General features: G+C 34.4%; 2 protein-coding genes across 3 annotated transcripts in view; both read left to right on the forward strand.

The window, feature by feature from the left end:
• LOC123563018 (uncharacterized) overlaps positions 1-21803 on the forward strand; it is a 181009-nt gene that overhangs the window by 108587 nt on the left and 50619 nt on the right. The window lies entirely within an intron of this gene.
• Positions 1-21803, forward strand: part of LOC123565062 (uncharacterized) — a 151520-nt gene that overhangs the window by 89645 nt on the left and 40072 nt on the right. For both annotated transcript variants that reach the window (XM_045359068.2, XM_053537631.1), the window contains exons 13-18: positions 676-918; positions 1838-3484; positions 6065-6273; positions 7051-7175; positions 7565-7726; positions 13392-13495. In XM_045359068.2, coding sequence (XP_045215003.2) covers positions 676-918; positions 1838-3484; positions 6065-6273; positions 7051-7175; positions 7565-7726; positions 13392-13495 — 2490 coding nt within the window. The remainder of the gene's footprint in view (positions 1-675; positions 919-1837; positions 3485-6064; positions 6274-7050; positions 7176-7564; positions 7727-13391; positions 13496-21803) is intronic.

Raw genomic sequence — 21803 nt, forward strand, 5'->3', positions numbered from 1 at the left:
CCAATACTCCCGCTTTAAAAGCTTTGGGTATTGTTTACTCACCCCTTGGTTATGGTGCCTGCTTTTTAATTTTGTCTTTTGGCAGTTTCAGTGATATGCAGGCTCCATAATCACAGATTCCCTTTCTAAATTACAGTTTGTTTAGTTCTTCCCATTGTTTTCTCATTTAGGGCACAGCCTTTATTTTTTATCTGGGGACCATACGCCGCCTTCCATGGAATTACACTCTGTGCATCATTGAAGATTCCTTATGCACCGCCGTATGAATACATCTGTTGATGTCTCTAAATTACATTCTGGTACTTGAAACATGTGTAAATGTTGAGTTATGCTCAACCCGGGGCTAGAGGGTGTGAACGGTAGCTTGCACTTCCACTACCGTCCATGAACAGGCTCAGTCAAACCGAGTCTGCAACATTTTCGTATGTCGTGTTTGGCGACCTGTGCTTTTCCACTTTTTTATTTTATTTGTTTCCTTTCTAGTCTGCTTTATGTAAGTTGAACACTATTTTCGAATTAATGAATTTCAAAACTATAAAGAACCCGATGTTTTATTGCTATAAACATGGCATTATTAAAGTATATGTATTTCGGTGTATATTATGTTTTGTGTTAATGTTAATTTTTCAAGTAGAGCTGTAATGTTCCTTCACTATATTTATTTATTGTTAACAGATTTTGAAAAACTTGAAAAAGCCTGCAAGGAAAGAACTTTAGAAGGAGCCAGACTTACAGTTTCAAAAGTACAAATATCCAACTGCATTTTCGTCTCCAACCTTTCACCAGTGGTTACAAAAGAAACAGTACAGTACTATTTTGAGAACAAAAAGAAATCTGGAGGAGGTGATGTCGAAAAGGTTGTGATGAATGAAGATGAGGTTGAGCGTACATGCTTGGTGTACTTCGAAGATTACAAAGGTTGAATCATAATTATATATAATTGTCATTTTTGTTTCTTTATACTGATTTATTCTTTGAATCGTTTGTCTGTCTGATTTTCTGTCATACTTGATGCGTTAAGGGGAAATGCCACAGTTGTGTCGGTTTTTTATATAGGCAAAGAAGGAAAATTTTAACTAGCGGGGAGAATTTTCTTAAACTTTGCATGATCATAGATCATCCTATTAGAAACAAATTTATGCAAAAACATCTGGAGGTCCCGGTGCTACTTGTTGAGTTATCTGCACCTGAATGCGAGAATTTTGCTCTTTTAGGTCATTTTCAAGGGCAGATAACTCAAAATCTAGCGTACGGATACCTTATTTCATTTCACATTATTTTTTGTTATTACATTTCCAGTCATTATGCAAAGTTTTAAACCATTCTATCAAACAGAATTTTTGCTGTGTTTCAACGAGTAAACATACTGCATTTTTCTTGAAAAAAGGGGCATAATTGGAAGAAATTTTCTATTTGTTTGCGTAAGCGACTATAGAATAAATGCCGTCTCATAGAATTCCTGCAAATTATGTACAGTTGCATGAAATAAAGTAACAAACACTAATCTGAAATCAAATAAAGTGTACCTAACCATTACCTTGAGTTATCTGCCCTTGAAAATGACCTAAAAGAGCAAAAAACTCGCATTCAGGGGCAGATAACTCGAAAAGTAGCACCGGGACCCCCAATTTTTTTTCCATAAATTTGTTTCTAATATGATGCTCTATGATCATGCAAAGTTTAAGAAAATTCTCCCCGCTAGTTAAAATTGTTCCTTCTTTGCCTATATAAAAAAACCCACAACTGTCCCATTTCCCCTTAATTTATGTTTGCATGTGCTCTTAATTTATATATACATGTTTCATGTATCTTTATTGTATAATTGTTTTAATTTCAGTAATTGACAGCATTCTTGACCGACAACACAATCTCGGTGCCAAAGAGGTAGAAGTTAAATGTTTCCAAACAGCACTAGGACCCCCTGAAGGGGAGACGGTAGAAAAGACATTCCAAGTACCACGGGCTTTTGAGATAAAGGATGCTGATGTTCATAAAGTCAAGTTTGTAGCTAATTCCCCCGAGCAACGTAAAAGTTTTGAGCAAGAGCTACTTAAACAATACACGGAAGTCAAATGGCCGACGGATACTGAAACACATATGCATGTACAGCTTCATTGTACGCTTACTAAAGATACAAAAGGGTGCTTCAACATTGCAAAAAGTTGGGAGAAACAAGCTAAGTCTGTGTTTTCAAAACTTATGGATGCGATCGTACTCTATCGTATTTACGTCTTGGAAGACATTAAACCAGAGGTGATGGACTTCCTAAAAATCATTCATAAAAGCGAACCAACCAATGTAGCTATTGTTACTGAAAAAGAGCAAAAGGTTTTTGTTATTGTTGGCAAAAAAGCTATTGCTGACGATCTAGAGGTAAAAATACAGGACACAATTAAGAAGATAATACATGGTGTTAAAAAGGAGAGGCAGAAAGTTACAGAAGTATTTACAAATATAAAGCCAATTGAGACTAAAATGATGGTCTTCGAAAAGCTCCCAGAGTCTCTGGAAAAAGAGTTCGGGGACATAAAAGTGCAGATCGCGGTCGAGAAAAACGAAATACATCTTCAAGGTTTGATGAGTAGCATCAAAAACGCAGAACTCGCTATCTATGACAAAAAGAGCAGGTTCGAAATACAACATATTGATAATATCTCTAAACTCGTACTCTCATTATTGCGATTAGGAAAGACAAGTTCTTCGCTACAGCAAAAACTTCGATCGAATGGGATTCCAGCAGTCTGGGAAATATACGCGAATGGAATCGCAGTGTGCTGTAGTAAACCAGGCTTTTGTGAGAAAGCCTTAGAAGTGATACGTACATTTTTCCATGAAGATACTATATCGACTGAAAGATGCACTGTCCCAGATTTAGAGACGGACAAATGGAGAAGTAAAGTTGAAGAAATTCATGCAATGCATCCAGGTGAAGTACAAATAGTACTTAGCGATGATTTGACTAAAATCCATGTTTGTGGAACGGCTGATATTGAAAAGTCCGTTATAGAAGAAGTCCAGGGCTTTCTGCGGTCCAACACAATCGTAACCATGAACGTATCCAACTCAAGAGAAGCTAATTGTTTTCTAGAAAAGAACTGTAAAACGGAAATAGACGACATTTCTAGAAAGCTTCAACAATATTATGTGAAAATAAGAAGTCTAGAACAGTACAGGGGCTTTGAAATTCGAGGTCTACAAACGGGTGTTCAAGAAGCAAACCTCCAACTTCAGAAGCTTATGAACGGAATTCAGCAAAAAAAACATACAGTTTCAAAACCAGGAATTGCAGAACATATTAGGTCAGCGAAAGGAAAAGACAGCATTCACACAATTGAAATGAGATTGTCATGCGTAATCGTCGTAGAAGAAGATGAGGCTTATAATCAAACCAAACCTGTTAGAGCAGGTAGTAGCAGTGTTGGCATTTTATCAGGAGCAATTGGTCCGAAGCGCGTAACGACATTAAGGCGATCTAACAATACAGGTGTTTTTCATTTCCAGTTCTTTTTTATTACTGAATACATGTGAAACAAACTCGAATTTTATTTACTATCCAAACATAAGTCTGTTGTCATCTGGCGTCCGTAAAACGTTTATCCGTTCTTGTATTTTTCGCCTTTATTCCGCCTAATACCAGGATAAGATTATTCTGAAATGTCACAAGATGGATCTTTGTTTTCATTCGCTTGCTTTCTTTACCTTTGATGGTCTTATACACTGGTCATTATGTAACAGTGAATACAAATTTTAGCATATTAAAACCCTTTGTGCATTGAATAATTTATTATCTAAATACGTCCTAAACAATATTATTCAATTAATCAAACGACTCCTGAATTACGTAACAAAATATTATTTCAAAATGTTGAGTATATATTTCAAAACGAATATCATATTTTCATTACGTTTAAGATTTTATCAAAGGTCTGCACTAAGTATTAATTTTGAGATATAGAAAATACACCAGTTTTCATTTTGTACTTTTCTTACGTATGAATATAATTATCTATCCATTCACAGTTTGTCTGACAGTCATCTCAATAACAAATGTTTACATGTAACAGATACGAAAGGTTGTAACTCTAATACTTTAATATGTAAGATGAATAACTTTGTTGCTCATTAAACTTTAGAAAAATCTGCTGCTCAAACTGGAAGGTAGACCAGAAGTCCCTGAGGTAATACTGTATTAAAAGAATTGCAATACATATATTCAACATTTTCTTGACTTTAGAGCTCATGTTAAACATGCATAGCATCATTTTTGTCATGTTATTCTCGATAAGTTTACCAATGTCATTGAATAATACCTTAGTCGAAAGATAGATGGAAAGTACTCGGCTACCGATGTTCAACATGTTTGATATTTAGCTAATTTTAGCTTCAAACGAGGTAGAAATATTAGATTCTGTTCTGAAATATTTAAGCAAAATGAAGGAACATGAAAGCAAAACAAACTTAACCGTTTCATTCAATAAATATTTTTATCCCATTTTCGCCAAATCTCAATAAAATACATTTTCTGCTCATTCTGCGCGTTCTCGCGTGCGTGACGTTATTATGACGTAATTTTGGCGTTGTCGAGTAACTTTGAATGTCAGTGATGTCACTAAATTGTAACTTAATGTATATGCTATCAACTGATTTATTTAAACAAAGAATGATTTCATTATGAAAAACGCAGTGTCATTTCTTTTCAATTTAAGTAAATTAGGGGTAGTTGTCTAAAATTGAGCAAGACTTCTTTAATCTTAATTTTGAAAATGGCAAACAAGCAAATTTACATGCTAAACCAATCATATAACAATAATATGATAGTCTACCAAAATCCCTAGGGAGGGGGTGGGGGGTGAATAATTTCACCTAATAGCCGGGGGACTAACAGTGCAATTTTAGCAAATTGATACGATAACTTGCCCGTTGGAATTATGAATTAGGCATCATCAAGTGGTCCTTTAGCATCGAAACGATACATTAACTGAATAATATAGTCTATGTGTACACAAAATTTCTTGTAATATACTGCTTGAACTTGCCACATCTCGATTGACGCTGTAGACATTATGATTATTTGCAGTTAAATACAGTTCCTTGAACTATAACAGCATTCTGAATACAGCATTCTGAAATAAGATACATTTATCTGGATGGATGGGAGGGGTGTATTTGACATTCTAACACGACCAGCAAATAACCTACATATATGTAGAGCAAAATCTATCTCGGGTTATTCTGCGATAAACCACTCGCGTTCAATGACGTCATCCGATCCATGTGCGTAGCACTGTCGTAAAAAGTAGTTACCATTCTTTCTAACACAGTTGATACTAGTATGTCGTGTTAGAATCGAAATGATAAGTTCCCAAGTGTGATTTATCGTAGAATTACCCGAATTTTTCGTTCTTCTGCGAAACAATATATCACTCAGGCCTACGAACTCAAAACTCGGGTTATTCTACGATAAACCACGTTTGGGAATTTATTATTTCTTAAATAACACCTGTATCTACTGCCGGCTATTTGTCTTAAGTAAAGAAACCCGCGAAACAGATATATGTATTACCTGATACGAGCACGAATTTGACGTGTTTACCTGCCAAACTAAAAAGCACTTAAGTTTGTTAATGCCCACTAACATTGCTCTATCCGGTACGATAATAATTTCATTTCCTTCAAATATCGGTGTTTCGACACGCTTTGTTTTTGTATCTGTTATTCGTCCAACCTGTTAGCAGCTCTTTATTTTCCTTGACATATACAGTCAAGCCTGTCTATAAAGACCACCCATGGGAGAGCCAAGATGTAGACTTTATTGGAAGGTGGTTTTTATTCACATGTTGAAATACACTGTAAATGTTAAAATGGGATACAAAACATGTGGTCTTATAAGCCAGATGGTCTCTGTTCAGAGGTGGTCTTTAACACAGGTTTGACTGTATTTCTATTTATGTATTTGTTATATAGACTGTAAAGGGAACAACAATAGCATAATATGTTTGTGACATTTCTTTTAACCTGGGTATTATTTTCGAATCGTACCTATTCTTTACTTTAATGATTTTAGATGTTTTGGGCATGGCCGCATCCAGCGATGAAAAAGGAGTTAGAGGACGTAACGTTGAACCAGATTTTAATTCTGTTACTTTTATTGTGTTTGCCCTGAGTGCGGATACAATAAGAACGGCTATAAGGAAACTTGAAGACTCACTTGAAAAAGAAATGGTTACAAAAGTCATCGATAGCCACACTATTTGCCAACTTGAAGATCACCAGGTTAATAACACTTTCTTTATAGTATTTAATATATTTTTTCTCAATACAGAAACATTTTAAGATTATATTTGTTTTGCTTTCGGTGTGATTATTTAAATCTTAATTTCCACCGAGGTGATTTTTTTTTGACTGTTGAGATGAAACTATCACCAAATTATTGAAAGTCTGATTTTCTGTTAAAAATAAGAAAGCGATTATCTTTACCGATTATCTAAGGATGAGTCATTGTATATAAAGGAGGACGTAACCCGTTTAATTTAATTTTAAAAAAGCCAATTATCACTTCAGGGACGCCTTTGTAATTTAATGAGTTATTTATTATATGCATAAACACAAAACGGCACGGCATGCAGCGTTCCAAAATACGTTTATTGTGCACGTTTCCGTTACAGGTATCCGTTTCAAGTCTCAGTTCCGTTTAATTGTGTTACCATGTATAGTAAGGACCTTTAACGATTTTATTTAAATCTGATACATACTTTTTGTCTAAATCTTGCTCCAACATCTGTGTATCAATTGAAATCATTGTGAAAGATTTATTAGGTCCTTTTCATTTTGATGAGATTGACATTAATCTACTACGGATGGACTGATGTTATATAACATCTTAATTTTACTCATTCATTGGATACCATATACGAATTTGTTCCACATTCTCCTAAGTTTCTAACAGTTTAAAAAGAATTTTTTTATATATATATATATATATTTTATATATGTATTGCGTTTGAGTAATTCTATTTGCAATGTAAACACATATATATAATACAAACTTAGGTTGATGAAATGATTGGTATAGCCATCCAGTATCATGTTCATATTAGCATGGATAATAACAGGGGTATCGTTAAGCTCACTGGAATATTCCCAAATATCATGACTGCTTCGGAAAAGATAAATGCGTAAGTTAATGTTGTATTGCTACATCTATAAAAAGTATTTATGTCACATAAATAGTGTTGCTATAATAGTAATATCCTAATGTTTGATATCGTTCCAGCTTATATATTAAACACAGTTTTCTTGCAAAACCATGTATGTAAACTTATTGGCATATACCATTTAGTAATGCAAATAAAGTCTTATTGGCGGTTCATGTAAATATTTTGCCATCTGATCGGATGTGAAAACAATAAATTTTAAAATGCATTTATCACATAGTTTTGGCGCTTTTCATTGCGTGGTTACAAGTGGAGTACATGAAACAAATGTTTACTGTATTTAAGATTCTTAATCTCTGTTAAAATCAAATATTTCATTTTAAAACACTAAGTTATAATTTATGTAATAGATTCCTTAGAGATGCAGAGTGGGAGGAGTTGATGAAGAGTGTAGCGCAGTGGTTTTATATCGAGATGACATTGACAAGCGAAGACGTGCGACAATATGAAAAGGATATAAATTTGACAATAGAAAAAGCCTACCGACAGCAAAAAGATTCTGTTACATTTTCGTAAGTATTTTTGTAAAAAAAAAAACTCTTTTTTCTTGCATACAAGACTGGGATGTAAGATGACTCGCTTGCTTTAAATGACGTATATAGAACTATATCCATGTAGAAGATTTATGCAGTAATTTATGTTTTAATACATAAAATGAGATAAAAATCAAATATCTTGAAAATTCCGTTTTGTTCCTCATAGTATATTTCTCGATTCAAAAACGGTGTTTTATGAAAAATATATAATCTAACGTTGCAAATGATAAAATAAAACCGGAACTAAACGTCGTTATTACCTTTGAAACATCATGAAGTCTTTCTTATTAACGGATATTAATTTGTTGAAATCGCCACTGAAAGAAAAAGTGCTAAGAAACTCAATCGTTTGGTTTTATTTTTATTATTGTTTGTTGGATATGGCATGCAGGAAAAAAAGTATAGTCAATGGCTGAAGGTACGGATATGAATATCTGGCTCTCGGGTAACTGTTTACGCGGTTACTCCCTAAGCAGTTAGCCTCCAGCCAGATATTCCCATCTTCATTTACCACGAGTGAAAGAGTCTTATACTCTTTTAAAATTTAAGCAACATTTAGTCCACTGCCATTTGTAATCCCGCTCGAAAGTACTTCAGAAATATAGCAACATATACCAAATTATTCCTTGGTCTAAGACATAAACAATATGTATCTCTTCTGGGGACCGCGACTGGATCCGGAAATGACGTCATAAATATGACGATCGATTACGAAACTAATATTACTGAATAATGTCTGAAAAAATCGGTAAAATTACTTTAATATCGGATATTATGTCATTAATATAAACCAATGGGACATTTCAAACGTTTATATTTCCACTCTCGCAAAAAATTACACTTAATTTATTTTAACTGTTACATTTGTACACCTCCCACTTAAGTTACAATTTTTAAACATCGCCTTTACCTCTTGATATTAATTATTTTCGACTATTGTTATGTTGTTGCATTTGAAATATGATTATTTTCGATAGTTACAAGAAATTAAACATACAATAAAGGAATATAAGTTACCAATATCTGCTTAAAATAAGTACTTAGAAAGAAAGGAATTTGACAAAAATGCAGTACAAATCAATGTCGGCACAAGCAGTTGTCTATATTCTTATTATAATATTACGTGCAAACTACATGAATTGTATGTTATTATATCTTGATCAGATTTAAGCATGATCAAGACAATTATGTAAGTATAAGTTTAACAGAAATGTTTATAGTCTTCTGAATTACTCAAAATTACTGGTTAATTATATCTATTCAAACTTGACATCAACACTGAGAGTGTTTTATTTAATTCGTCTTTTGCTAGCCTCGCGATAACAAAGCTATCTAAAACAGTATTATTTATTACGCCTGCATTTAAAACATTCTGAGTTTAATACACTGGCGCCAGACTAGAAAGAAAATGCCTCTGTACATGTTATTCCCTACCCCTAGGTATTCTATAAGAACCATGGTCATGAACGGGAAAAAATACTAACCCGTTTCAGTCGTAAATTTCTCAACTTAAACGCGCAGTTCGGTGAATGGGTACCTAGTATATTGAACAAGCGATAATTTATCTTCCATCGTGCACCAGTCACCTTGTCTCAATATTCCATATTGCTGAGATTATCAACATATTTTATGCTTTCGTTAACAGAAAATACTTGATTGACCTTCCCTAATGAACATCCGGTCTAGAGGTCACGGCAGTGTGCTCATGTTTGGCGAAATGTAAACATACAAAAACAGAAATTTAAAAAAAAATACAATTTTACACTAAAACTGGAAATGATGAATGAAATTCATCTTGTAAATGATCTTTAATTTGAAATCGTACATTGGTCTGCATCCGTTCTGTTTATTTTATTTTATTCATTTTGCACATTTATGCTGCATTTTCACATTTAGCGAACACGTGTAGTAAAATTACGATTGACATACATTTTCACAACAGCCAATCAGAATGGTTCTATAATCTAGAACGGAACTTCACCAGGGAAGGTCAAGAAAGTTTTTTGTGCAACGTTGAAATAACTATAAACTAAGCATTGTTTTTCTAAGATAAAATGTATTGAACAAATGTGACCAGGACACAATGGAAGATAAATTCTCGCTTGTTTGGTATCCATAGTACACATTTACCGAACTGCGTGTTTCAAGTATGAAATGCGCGATTGAAATGGGCTAGTACATTTTCCCCTTCATGACCATGGTTCTTATAGAATACCTAGGGATAAGGTATAACATGTACAGAGGCATTTTCTTTCTGTTCTGGTGCCAGTGGTTTAATATGGGCTTTCCGCAATTATGTTCATCTAATTGCATAAGAACGGGCATCAGCGACAAAGCAATCATTTCATTTTCTTTTTTTTATCATTTCTTCTCTGCAACTGAAAGTATTTCTCACTAGTTCCGATATGTGATACACTTTATGGTTAGACAACGTTCCCACAAAACAGCCCCTTTAAACCGTATCACATTGCATGTATAGTTTAGAACATGATACATACATGAACAAAGTAAAGGAAATAGACAACTAAATAAAGGAACGTAGTGCGACAACGCATTGAAACGGTCAGTTGCAAAACAACGCTGGTGTGTTTAAAACAGTAGTTTGGCAAATATGTAACGTGAACACTGTATATCCCAACATATTCCAGTGTGATAAAACAATTTATTATTCCTCACATAAATGTCCAATGCAAATTTACCATTAGTTTAACTTGAATAATATATCATATTCCCCATTGATTTTATATCACATGTGCAACAACGTTATTTTGTCACATTGATTAAAAGACTGAGACGATAAATTTACAGACGGGGCGCTTATATAATTATACGTTAGGAACAAATTACCCTTTTTTGGTGCTCTTGCATGTGTGAACAAGGCCGAATTTTCTTGCTACGTACAAAATTTTTCGAAAACAATTTTTCATCAAATATTGAATCGAAACTACCACAATAATTTTGAAATTGTCTAACTAAGAAAATGAATGCGCACACTTATATGTTTCGTTTAGAAAAACAAGGTTATCGCCGTTTTTCGAATGCTACTGATTGACACAATATTAGAATAAATATAGGGGTCAGCGATATGTAAACGTCTCGACTAAAACTATAAAAATGGTCTTATTACACAGCAAAGTCGCGACAAATTATGAGTGCTTACAAGTAAAGACTCTTTAATTCTGTCTTCGTTATTTGGTTAGTAATTCCTTTTTAATGTTAAATAAATTATTATGTTGATTTTCCAGTAAATGCTTTGACCCTTATAATCTTTCGGTATAATAAAATAATCCCTCGAAATATGAATATAGACCTCGACTGGCGCCTCGGCCAATATTCATATATCTCTCGGTGAACTTTTTTCATATCACCCTCTCAGGAATGCAATATTATATAATACATAAATTAAACATTGAGTCCTCCTACAGATGTCTTATTCAAGCAAGGGAAACTAAAGGCAAGTTATATGATACGCAAAACAGATGAGGTAAATAATTATATGAAAAAAAGTGAATAATTATACATGTGTATTACAAATTTCCGGTCATTTAGTATTAGTTAGTTATTTGATATTTTCATAATAGAATTCCGCTTAAACTGTGTGAGGGGTGTTTCACCTTTCCAAACCTCTCATGAACTCAGTCAAACCAAGTATTTTTTATTAGTTGAATTCTATATTTTCAATTGATCTTCTTAAAGCTTTTAAGAAACCATTTATGTTCCCCATGAGGTTGTAGAAAGCAGAACAATAGTAAAACAGTATTAAAGATCCGACAAAATCAGAAATATATATCAAGCATAAGTACTACCTATCATGGCATTGTCCACCTCTTTCGTTGGAGACGATAAAAGATGGCATTGTCCACCTCTTTCGTTGGAGACGATAAAAGATCAAAGTGTAGTTTCCAGCTGACAAAGGACTGAACACTTAATATGCAATATATCTCCAAATAAGCAGTTCAGAACCGCATATGATAACATTTTATCATTTTACCAAATACATGTGGGAAAATTTCCATTGAAAAAAAAGCTTGTATGGGGATCATTCACACTCCCCATCTAAACAATTTGCACCTCCCTAGCATAAAAAAGTATCATCTATTCGAGCAAAGAGTGAATGTCTGTATTTAAAAACATCATCGAGAATGCTATAATGATTGTTGACATAGTAACAACACCTGGCCTTTTTTAAATCATATAAAAACTTCTGCGACTATCTAGACAGAGGTAGTTTTCGCGGAATATAATTACCTCTCGAAAAACTGCATTCCTTAACCGGATTATTGTTCAATCTGACATGTTCACATGGAAAAATATTTAGCAATATAAACAGCAGAAAAGGCTGAACTGAAATTAAATGCAGAAAAATGCGTTTAATTAAAGCACTTCCTTTGTCATTATTTAGATTATTTAGCAAATAGGTAGAAAGAGTAGGTTAAACGACTGAACAGCGAACCTTGTTATTGTTGGAATTTAATTTTTCTTGGACTTTGCATGATTTTATACTGACTACGAATGATTTTATCACAGATTGCATACACTTTGTCACAATATCTTTTCACGTGAGGTAAAATAGCAGTTCAACATGAAGTTATACAATTAAATAAATTAGTATTGGAACGAGCTTAATAAGATTTATATGCAATTAAGGAATCTAACATAATCTTGCTCATCATCTATGCGAGTTTTGAAAATACAAACCTCAAGGATGTAATTGGTAACCAAATCCTGTTAATTGAAAGGACTCAATGTTTAGGTTTTAGTACTACAAAGTTCCTTATGTAAAACGTAATTATACTATAGGCGTTAACCGATGAAATCATCATATACCACCTAGTATGCTGGACTTAATACATAAGGAAAACTTCTGATGATTCCTTTCGGAGATTTCTTTAACTCTGGTTTACGGGGAAGTATATATTAATTTGTTAATACTAATGGGCGAATTGACACTATAAAATAGTTTACGTTTTGCAACTGTTTATGTATTAGAAAGAGCAGTCTCAAGATTGCACCGTGTAACAGAAAGTTTTGTATTGATTTAAACTACTATTTTCATCGAACATAATGTACCATTAAACGAAACTTTGCTCACTTAAAATTTTTATTTAGTCATTTTCTGTCATTTTTGTATATTTTTTATTTTACGCATGATAAATTCCATCTACGTTTTCATAAAATTGTTTTATCTGCAAGAATGAACATTACTTTCACTAAACATATCATTTATACAATTATAACATTGTTTTCAATGACGTTGTCATCTGTAATTCAGCAGTCATACATTTTCGGCCTTTCTTATGTTCTTTTTAACCGCCATATTTATCAACTCATAGCTTTTTCCAGTCGTGTGCCCAGGAAGAGATACATGGGAAATTACGATAACTCACTTTAATTTACAATGTGATATGTAGGTCTCTGTATTTCTCAATATTTTCGCACGGCGGCCCATATCCCCACAAATCGACATGGCATTTGCATTTGTATAAAGTGTGAAAAATAGAACTGACCATTGTAACTGCCCAAGTGTGTCCGCATAATATATACATATAGATTACCGTTACAATACGTCGGCACATATGTACATGCTCTGAGTACGTATTACATTTACTTGATTAAAATTTCACAATATATATATTTTTAGAATAGATGGAATAGACTACATTCTTGACTTTGCATCAATGGAGGAGTATCCTGAACACGATAGTACAGATAAAGTTAATGTCTTTAGACGGGATCTTGTTAAAGGTAACCAAAGGCGATGCTGATTTAGATTTACGTAGCATATACTTAGCTTATCTCACGACACAATAAACAAGGACCCCGATTATGGCAGAATAATAAGATGAACATTTCTATAAATAGCAAACAAGAGTATAAGCGGGAAGTTTTATGAAAGTAACGTTTTTAGGTAGTTCTTTAGTAGTTGAACATTCGAATAACAAACTACATACTTATTGCCTGTTGGTTATTTAAGATTTATTGGTACGGTCAATTCATCATTTTTCATTTCGCACGAATATCCAACTAGAAGGTAGCTGTTTTTTTAAGCCCACCATCATCATGATGGTGGGCTATTCAAATCACTCTGCGTCCGTGGTCCGTCCGTCCGTCATTCCGTCCGTTAACAATTTCTCGTTATCGCATCTCCTCAGAAACTACTGGGGGGATTTTGACCAAACTTTGTCAGAATGATGTATTGGTACCCTAGTTGTGTCCCCCTGAAAATCAGACTGGTTCAACAATTGTTTAGTGAGTTATGGCCCTTTGTTTATTTCTATAATTTACATATATTTTATATAGGGAAAAAAAAGAAAATCTTTTTGTCCAAAACCACAGAGCTTAGGGCTTTGATATTTGGTATGAAGCATCATCTAGTGGTCCTCTACCAAGATGATTCAAATTCTTTCCCTGGGGTCTAATATGGCCCCGCCCCGGGGGTCACATGGTTTATATAGACTTATATAGGGAAAAACTTTGAAAAACCTCTAATTCAAAACAACAGGGCCAAAGGCTTTGATATTTTGTGTGTGACATCATCTAGTGGTCTTCTACTAAGATTGTTCAAATTATCCCCCTAGGATCAAATATGGCTCCGCCCCGGGGGTCACATGGTTTACAAATCTTCTTGTCCAAACCACAAAACCTAGGGCTTTGGCATTTGTAATGCAGCATCGTCTAGTGGTTCTCTACCAAGTTTGTTCAAATTATCCCCCTGGGGTCAAATATGGCCCCGCCCCTGGGGGTCACATGGTTCATATAGACTTATATAGGGAAAAGCTTTTAAAATCTTCTTGTCAATAACCTACAACATTCAAATTTGGACCACATGTATGGTTTTGAGTGGCAAGATGAACCTTGACATGGGTTGACCTTGATTTTGACCTAGTGACCTACTTTCATATTTCTGTAGCTACAGCCTTCAAATTTGGACCACATGCATAGTTTTGTGCACTGAAAAAAACTTTGACCTTGACATTGACCTAGTGACCTACTTTCACATTTTTGAAGGTACAGGCTTCAAATTTGGACCACATGCATAGTTTTGTGTTCCGAAATGAAATTTGACCTTGACATTGACCTAGTGACCTACTTTCACATTTCTCAAGCTACAGCCTTCAAATTTAGACCACATGCATAGTTTTGTGTACCGAAACAAATTTTGACCTTTACATTGACCTAGTAACCTACTTTCACATTTTTGAAGGTACAGGCTTCAAATTTGGACCACGTGCATAGCTCTGTGTTCCGAAATAAAATTTGACCTTGACATTGACCTAGTGACCTACTTTCACATTTCTCAAGCTACAGCCTTCAAATTTGGACCACTTGCATAGTTTTGTGTACCGAAATGAACTTTGACCTTAAGATTGACGTAGTGACCTACTTTCACATTTCTGTAGCTACATGCTTCAAATTTAGACCACATGCATAGGATTGTGTACCGAAACAAACTTTGACCTTGACATTGACCTAGTGACCTACTTTAACATTTTTGAAGGTACAGGCTTTAAATTTAGACCACATGCATAGATTTGTGTTCTGAAGTGTAATTTAACCTTGATTTTGACTTAGTGACCTACTTTCACATTTCTCAAGCTACAGCCTTCAAATTTGGACCACTTGCATAGTTTTGTGTACCGAAATAAACTTTGACCTTAAGATTGACGTAGTGACCTACTTTCAAATTTCTCAAACTACAGCCTTCAAACTTGATGCACATGCATAGTTTTGTGTACAAAGAACTTTGTCCTTGAAATTGATCTAGTGACCTACTTTCACATTTCTTAAGCTACAGCTTTCGAATTTGGACCACACGTACAGTGTTGTTTACGGAAATGAAATTTGACCTTGAGCTAGCCAATAAGTCTTGAAATTTGGAACACTCAAAAATGGCACATTGGTGGGCGCCAAGATCACTCTGTGATCTCTTGTTTCAAATTGAAAAAAAATACAGCGTCTCAATAATTCAGTAGCAGAGTATCCATAAAGAGTGCAACGGTCGGGAGTTCGATCCCTGGCCGCTTCATTCTAAAGTTGAAAAGCAAAACTGTAAGTAACTAAGTAGGATTAAACCTAATGTTCAGTTTTGTAAATGTGCCTGTTCTGACAACTTTTAACATTATTTTAACTGACACGGTGTGCTTTATGCTAAAATGTAAGATTAATTCAAACAGAGTGAAAGCACCGCTTTGTACGCCGTTGCCCGCTTGTTGTGCGGCGTGAAGAACTATGCAACTGAACTTTAAAGTAAGATTGCCCGAAGACGGCCACTCATTTAAAAGAAAAATTGCAGACCTGGAAGCAATGTTCATGTGAAAATACTGTGTTAAATCCCCCGCCACGAGTGGTGTGTGGTATAGGAATGGTCCCCGTCTGTTCATCATTCCGGGCCCGCGAAATGATGGTTAAGTGACTGCATAACGGTACTTTCTCTTTGATGTCATTCATTCCGTTCTGTTTATGTGACCTTTTTCTTTTTATGTGACTGATAGAACAATAGAGAGAACAATGGGGGTGTCACATAAATACCGTTTCGTTAGAACGTCCGTTTCTCTGACCGTAACATTTCGTGTCCGCTCTTCATCACCTAAACCCCTTTTAAGATAATCATGAATCTTGGATCAAATTATCACCTCATCAAGACGATGTGCAGAACTTATGAGTCAGCCATGTCGGCTCAAGGTCAAGGTCACAACTAGATGTAAAAACTTTGAGCCTTCAATTTTGTGTCCGCTCTATATCTCATAAACCCATTAAAGGCTAATCATGAAACTTAGGTCAAATTATCACCTTACCAAGACAATATGCATGACTTATGAGTCAGCTAGGTTAGCTCAAGGTCAAGGACACAACTCTGGGTCAAATGTTTGAGCCTTTCATTTTTGTCAACTCTGTATCTCCTAAAACCCTTGAAGGAATTTCAAGAAACTTTTTCTTTTCATTTGATGCCCCTTGCCGGTAACCCCATTTATTTTTATTCATGATACTTAAAACATACAGTTCATATATGTGCACAAAGGTGACAATATTATGGTTAACATAATCTTATATTCCAATTTAGTTTTAAATATCATGTATTTAATAATACAAAATGTAAAGAAAATTAATGATACTTTTACACACAAAAATGGCTGCGGGGGAGGGGGAGTATGATTGTATCATCTTTTACACTTTCGTTGATGTTATGAAGATTGAACAATTTGGAGAAAAAGGTTTGTAAAGATGCCGAAGGAATCTTTGCCATTTTTGTTTGAAGAGGTCTAGTTTTTCTTTCTAAAAGCTTTTTCTTTTTTCAGCAAGATTTTGTTTTCTAAAATCTTAATAAAACTGTCAGTTTTTGGAACTGTTTTACAATTTTTCATTTGGGAATGCATAAAATAAAAGTTGCGCAGAATAATTATAAAATTTATTGCGGCAATTGTTAAACTCTTTTTGTACAACAATTCTGAAATTGATTATATAGATGCTTTGTTAAGTTCTATTTGGCAACTGAACATTCCCAGAAAAAAGATTAAGTTTATCAATAGTCTAGACTGAATTCAAAAAAAGTGTTAAATGTTTCATCACATAGTCTTGATAATGTTAGTTGACATTTATAAAGGTATGTATTTGTTAGAATTAATCTCATTAGAAAATTGTATTGGAATTTTCTCAGTTTAGTATCAGTTGTAGACAAAAAGGAATTAATTTTTTTACCATTTTTGTTTACTTTCTTTTTCGATAAGACTTTCCCATTTACGTAGTGGAATGATTGTTTCTTCTTTCATATTTTTTATTTGTATATTAATCAATATTTATTTTGGATATTTCTTTTTTTTTTTACCTTTTCCATTAAAGGTTCATCTCTTTTTTGTGTTATTATTTCTTCTTTTAACTTTAATGCCTTGAAAGCAGATATGGCATGAATAATCTTATGATAATTCAAGAAACTATGTGTAGAAAAAATGTACATTTGCCGTATTTTTTCAAAAGAAAAAAAATGTTAGACCTAAAGTCATATGATTGTTCAACATTTGATCCCTTTATCATACCATTCTTTTAAAAAGATTGTTTCATTTCTGCTTCTTATATTTGAATTGTTCCATATAATATGTCAGTTTATGGGAATGTTGTTTTCATAGTTTATATTCTGGATATTGAACAAAGATATAAGAATGTCTTTTAGGACCAGATTTTTGGAACATATCATTTTTAGCTTACCTGAGCCAAAGGCTCAGGATGAGCCATTATGATTGCTCATCGTCCGGCGTCCATCCGACCGTCCGTCTGTCCATACTTTCCTTTAAACAACATCTCCTCCTAAACCATCAGACCAAATTTGATGAAACTTTACCATGATGTTCCTTGGGTGGTCTTCTTCAAAAATTGTTCAAAGAATTCAATTCAATTTAAAACTCTGTTTGCCATGGAAACAGATAGGAAAAACTTTAAAAATCTTCATGTCTAAAACATCAGGTCATAGAGCTTTTATATTTGGTATAAAGCATCATCTTATGGCCTTCTACCAAGTTTCTTCAAATTATACCGCTAGAGTCAAATATGGCCCCGCGCTGGGGGTCACATGGTTTACTTAGACTTACGTAGGGAAAACTTTGAAAATCTTCTCGTCCAAAACCACAAGGCATAGAGCCTCAATTTTTGGCATGTGACATTATCTATAGGTCCTCTAAAAATATTATTCAAATTGTGCCCCTGGAGTAAAAAGAGGCCCCGTCCCGGGGATCCCAAGTTTTACATAGACACATAGGAAAAAAATTAAAAAATCTTCTTGTCTGAAACCAGAAGACCTAGGCCTTTGATATTTGGTTTATAGCATTGCTTTTTGGTTCCCTAGCATAATTGTTCAAATTATACCCCTGGGGTAAAAAGAGGCCCCGCCCTGGGGGTCTCAAGTTTAACATGACCTAAATAGGGAACAAATTTAAAAATCTTCTTGTCTGAAACCACTAGACCTAGGCCTTTAATGTTTGGTATGTTGCATTGCCTTGTGGTTCTCTACCAAGATTGTTCAACTTATGCCTCTGTGTGAAAAGAGGCCCCGCCCCGGGGGTCCCATGTTTTACATAGACTTATATAGGGAAAATTTTTAAAAAAATTCTTGTAAGAAACTGCAAGGCCTAGTCTTTTAATTTTTGGTATGTTGCATTGCCTAATGGTCCTTTACCAAGATTATTCAAATTATGCCTCTGGGGTAAAAAGAGGCCCTGTCCTGGGGTCCGAAGTTTTACATAAACTTACAACGGAAAAAACTTTTAAAAATCTTCTTGTCTGAAACCACAAGACCTAGACCTTTGATCTTTGGTATGTTGCATTGCCGAGTGGCTCTCTAACAAGATTATTCAAATTATGCCCCTGGGGTGAAAAGAGGCCCCATCCCGAGCGTCACCTAGTTTTTATTGTGAGTTATATAGGAAAAATACTTCAAAAATTATCTGATCATATTGCCTAGACTATTTTATTATAATTACCTTACGACCTCAAGTAATAAGGGGTCACTTCACTGTAACCTTGACCTACTGACCTACTTTCTTGGTTTTTAAGATACAGCCATAAAATTTGGATGACATGTACAGTTTTGCACACCGATCTTAAAGCTGATTTTCAGTAACCTTGAATATGACCTACTGACCTACTTTCTTGTTAGTCCCCTATAGGCTGAAAAGCAGTTTCGGGGACTATAGGAATGCGCTTTTCAGTCCGTTCGTCATTCCGTCCGTCTTTCCGTCCTTCCGTCCGTCCGCAAGTCTGTCATCCATGAAGGGATTTTAATATTACCTGGCTCAAATATTCCCCATGATGAGACGACGTGGCATGTGCAAAACCCAGACCCCTATCTTAAAGGTCAAGGTCACAACTGGAGGTCAATGGTCAACTGGGTCTTTTTCGTGTCCGGTCCATACCTCTGCCAGCCTTATAGTTATTTTAATATTACTTGGCACAGATGTTCCCCAAGATAAGGTGACGTGTCATGCGCAAAACCCGGACCCCTAGCTCAAAAGTCAAGGCCACCATTGGAGGTCAAATGTCAATAGGGCTCTTTTCCTGTCCGGTCCAGAACTCTGTCATCAATCAAGGGATGTTAATTTTACTAGCCATAAATATTCCGCATGATGAGATGACGTGTCATGCGCAACACGCAGAACCCTAGCTTAAAGGTCAATGTCACACTTGGAGATCAACGGTCAATGGGACATTTTTCCTGTCCGGTGTATAATTTTGTCATGTAAAACAAGATTTGAATATTACTTGGCACAAATGTTTACCACTATGAGACGGAGTGTCATGCGCAAGAACCTGTTCCCTAGGTCAAAAGTCAAGGTCACAAATAGAGGCCAAAACTTGGCATAAATGGGCCAGATTGTTGTGCGCAAGAACCAGGTCCCTAGGTCTAAGGTCAAGGTCACACTTAGAGGTCAAATGCCAAATACAAGAACGACTTTGTCCGGAACATTTCTTCTTTATGCATGGAGGGATTTTGATGTAACTTGGCACAAATGTTTACCACTATATGGCACTCTTGTTTTTAGAATAATGTCTCTTTGTTTTACTATAAATAGCTTATATTGTAATATATTTATTTCAGGCCATAGGGAAAAATTGAGACCAGTTTTCTGTGGTAAAACATGCATGTTACATCCAAGTTTTAGGTGTATTTTGACCGATCTCTTCCTGGTAAAGAATTTTGTGTTGACTTACATAGATGTCTTTCTTTTATTTTTAAATAACATATATGATAATCGTCCAAAACAAATGTTATATATGAATACAAACATAGACTTTTATATATACAAATTTTAATCCAATTGTTTTGTTATAAGATATTGTATATATAGTACAATATTGTTTGTACATTATTGACAGGTATCAGTTCATTATGTTATACTGCAGTAGAGAAAATTAGGTGCCTTCTAGTAGGGGACTTTGTATTTTATGGCAATACTTTATTCACTTGTTTTTAAGGTACAGCTTTGAAATTTGAATGACATGTATATTTTTGCATGCCGATCTTTAAACAGACATTCACTGATCATCAATGTGACCTACGGACCTACTTTCTTGTTTTCTAAGCAAAAGGGTTTGTACCACCCGTTGTATTTTTTACAGATTTCAAAAGTAATCGTACATATTCTTTACCTTGACCCACTCGCCTAATTTTCTTGTTTTTAAAGCTTGTTCAAAAAAAACCTCTACTCCGGTGAGCGATATAGGGCCATTATGGCCCTCTTGTCATATCATCTGTTGCTAAATTACAATCAGAAATCAATTTTCCACCATATTTTTCCAAATACTAATTGTAAGAGTTTCCATTGTTTTCATCTATGATTCTTCTAACCCAGCAAGCTTTTAATGAATTTTAAATGGCATAAATATCAGTCAATTTAATCCCTCCATTTTTGTGCGATTTTGTATGTAATTGTCGTTTAATTTTGTCTGGTTTTCCATCCCTAAAAAATTATAAACGCTTTTATTTATACCATTCAGAATTATTTCTGATGGGTTAGATAGGACTGTAAGGGGGTATATGAGTTTTGGTAATGCAAAGGTTTTTAAAACAGTAACTTTGCCTAATAAAGTCAATTTTCTATGCTGCCGCTGTTTAAGAAATTTTTTAATTGATCTATTTTTGGCATTAAATTCAAATCTGAATGTTTCAGGTTATTTGCTGTAAATGTAAATCCCTGAGTTTTCGCACTGTCTAAGGTCCATAAGAAATGTTTATCTACACAATATTTTGATTTAATTTCTTTTAAAGTTCCTAATTTTATTAATACTGATTTCTTTAAATTTAACTGCAAATTCCCAAATTCTGTAACTACAGCAACAAGATTTTCAAAAGATTCTTTTTTACCGTTGTTAACATAAGTTGCATCATCGGCGAAAGGAGTTTGTTTTATTTCTGTACCGTGTACAGTAATTCCTTTAATACTATCGTCATTAGAGATTTTATCTGATATTATTTCCATACAAAGAATAAATAATGAAGTAGAAAGGGGATATCCTTGTCGTACACCTCTTTTCATACATATTTCTTTAGATAAATATCCGTTATCAA

Source organism: Mercenaria mercenaria, chromosome 2 (assembly GCF_021730395.1).
Source record: "Mercenaria mercenaria strain notata chromosome 2, MADL_Memer_1, whole genome shotgun sequence".
NCBI lineage: Eukaryota > Metazoa > Mollusca > Bivalvia > Venerida > Veneridae > Mercenaria > Mercenaria mercenaria.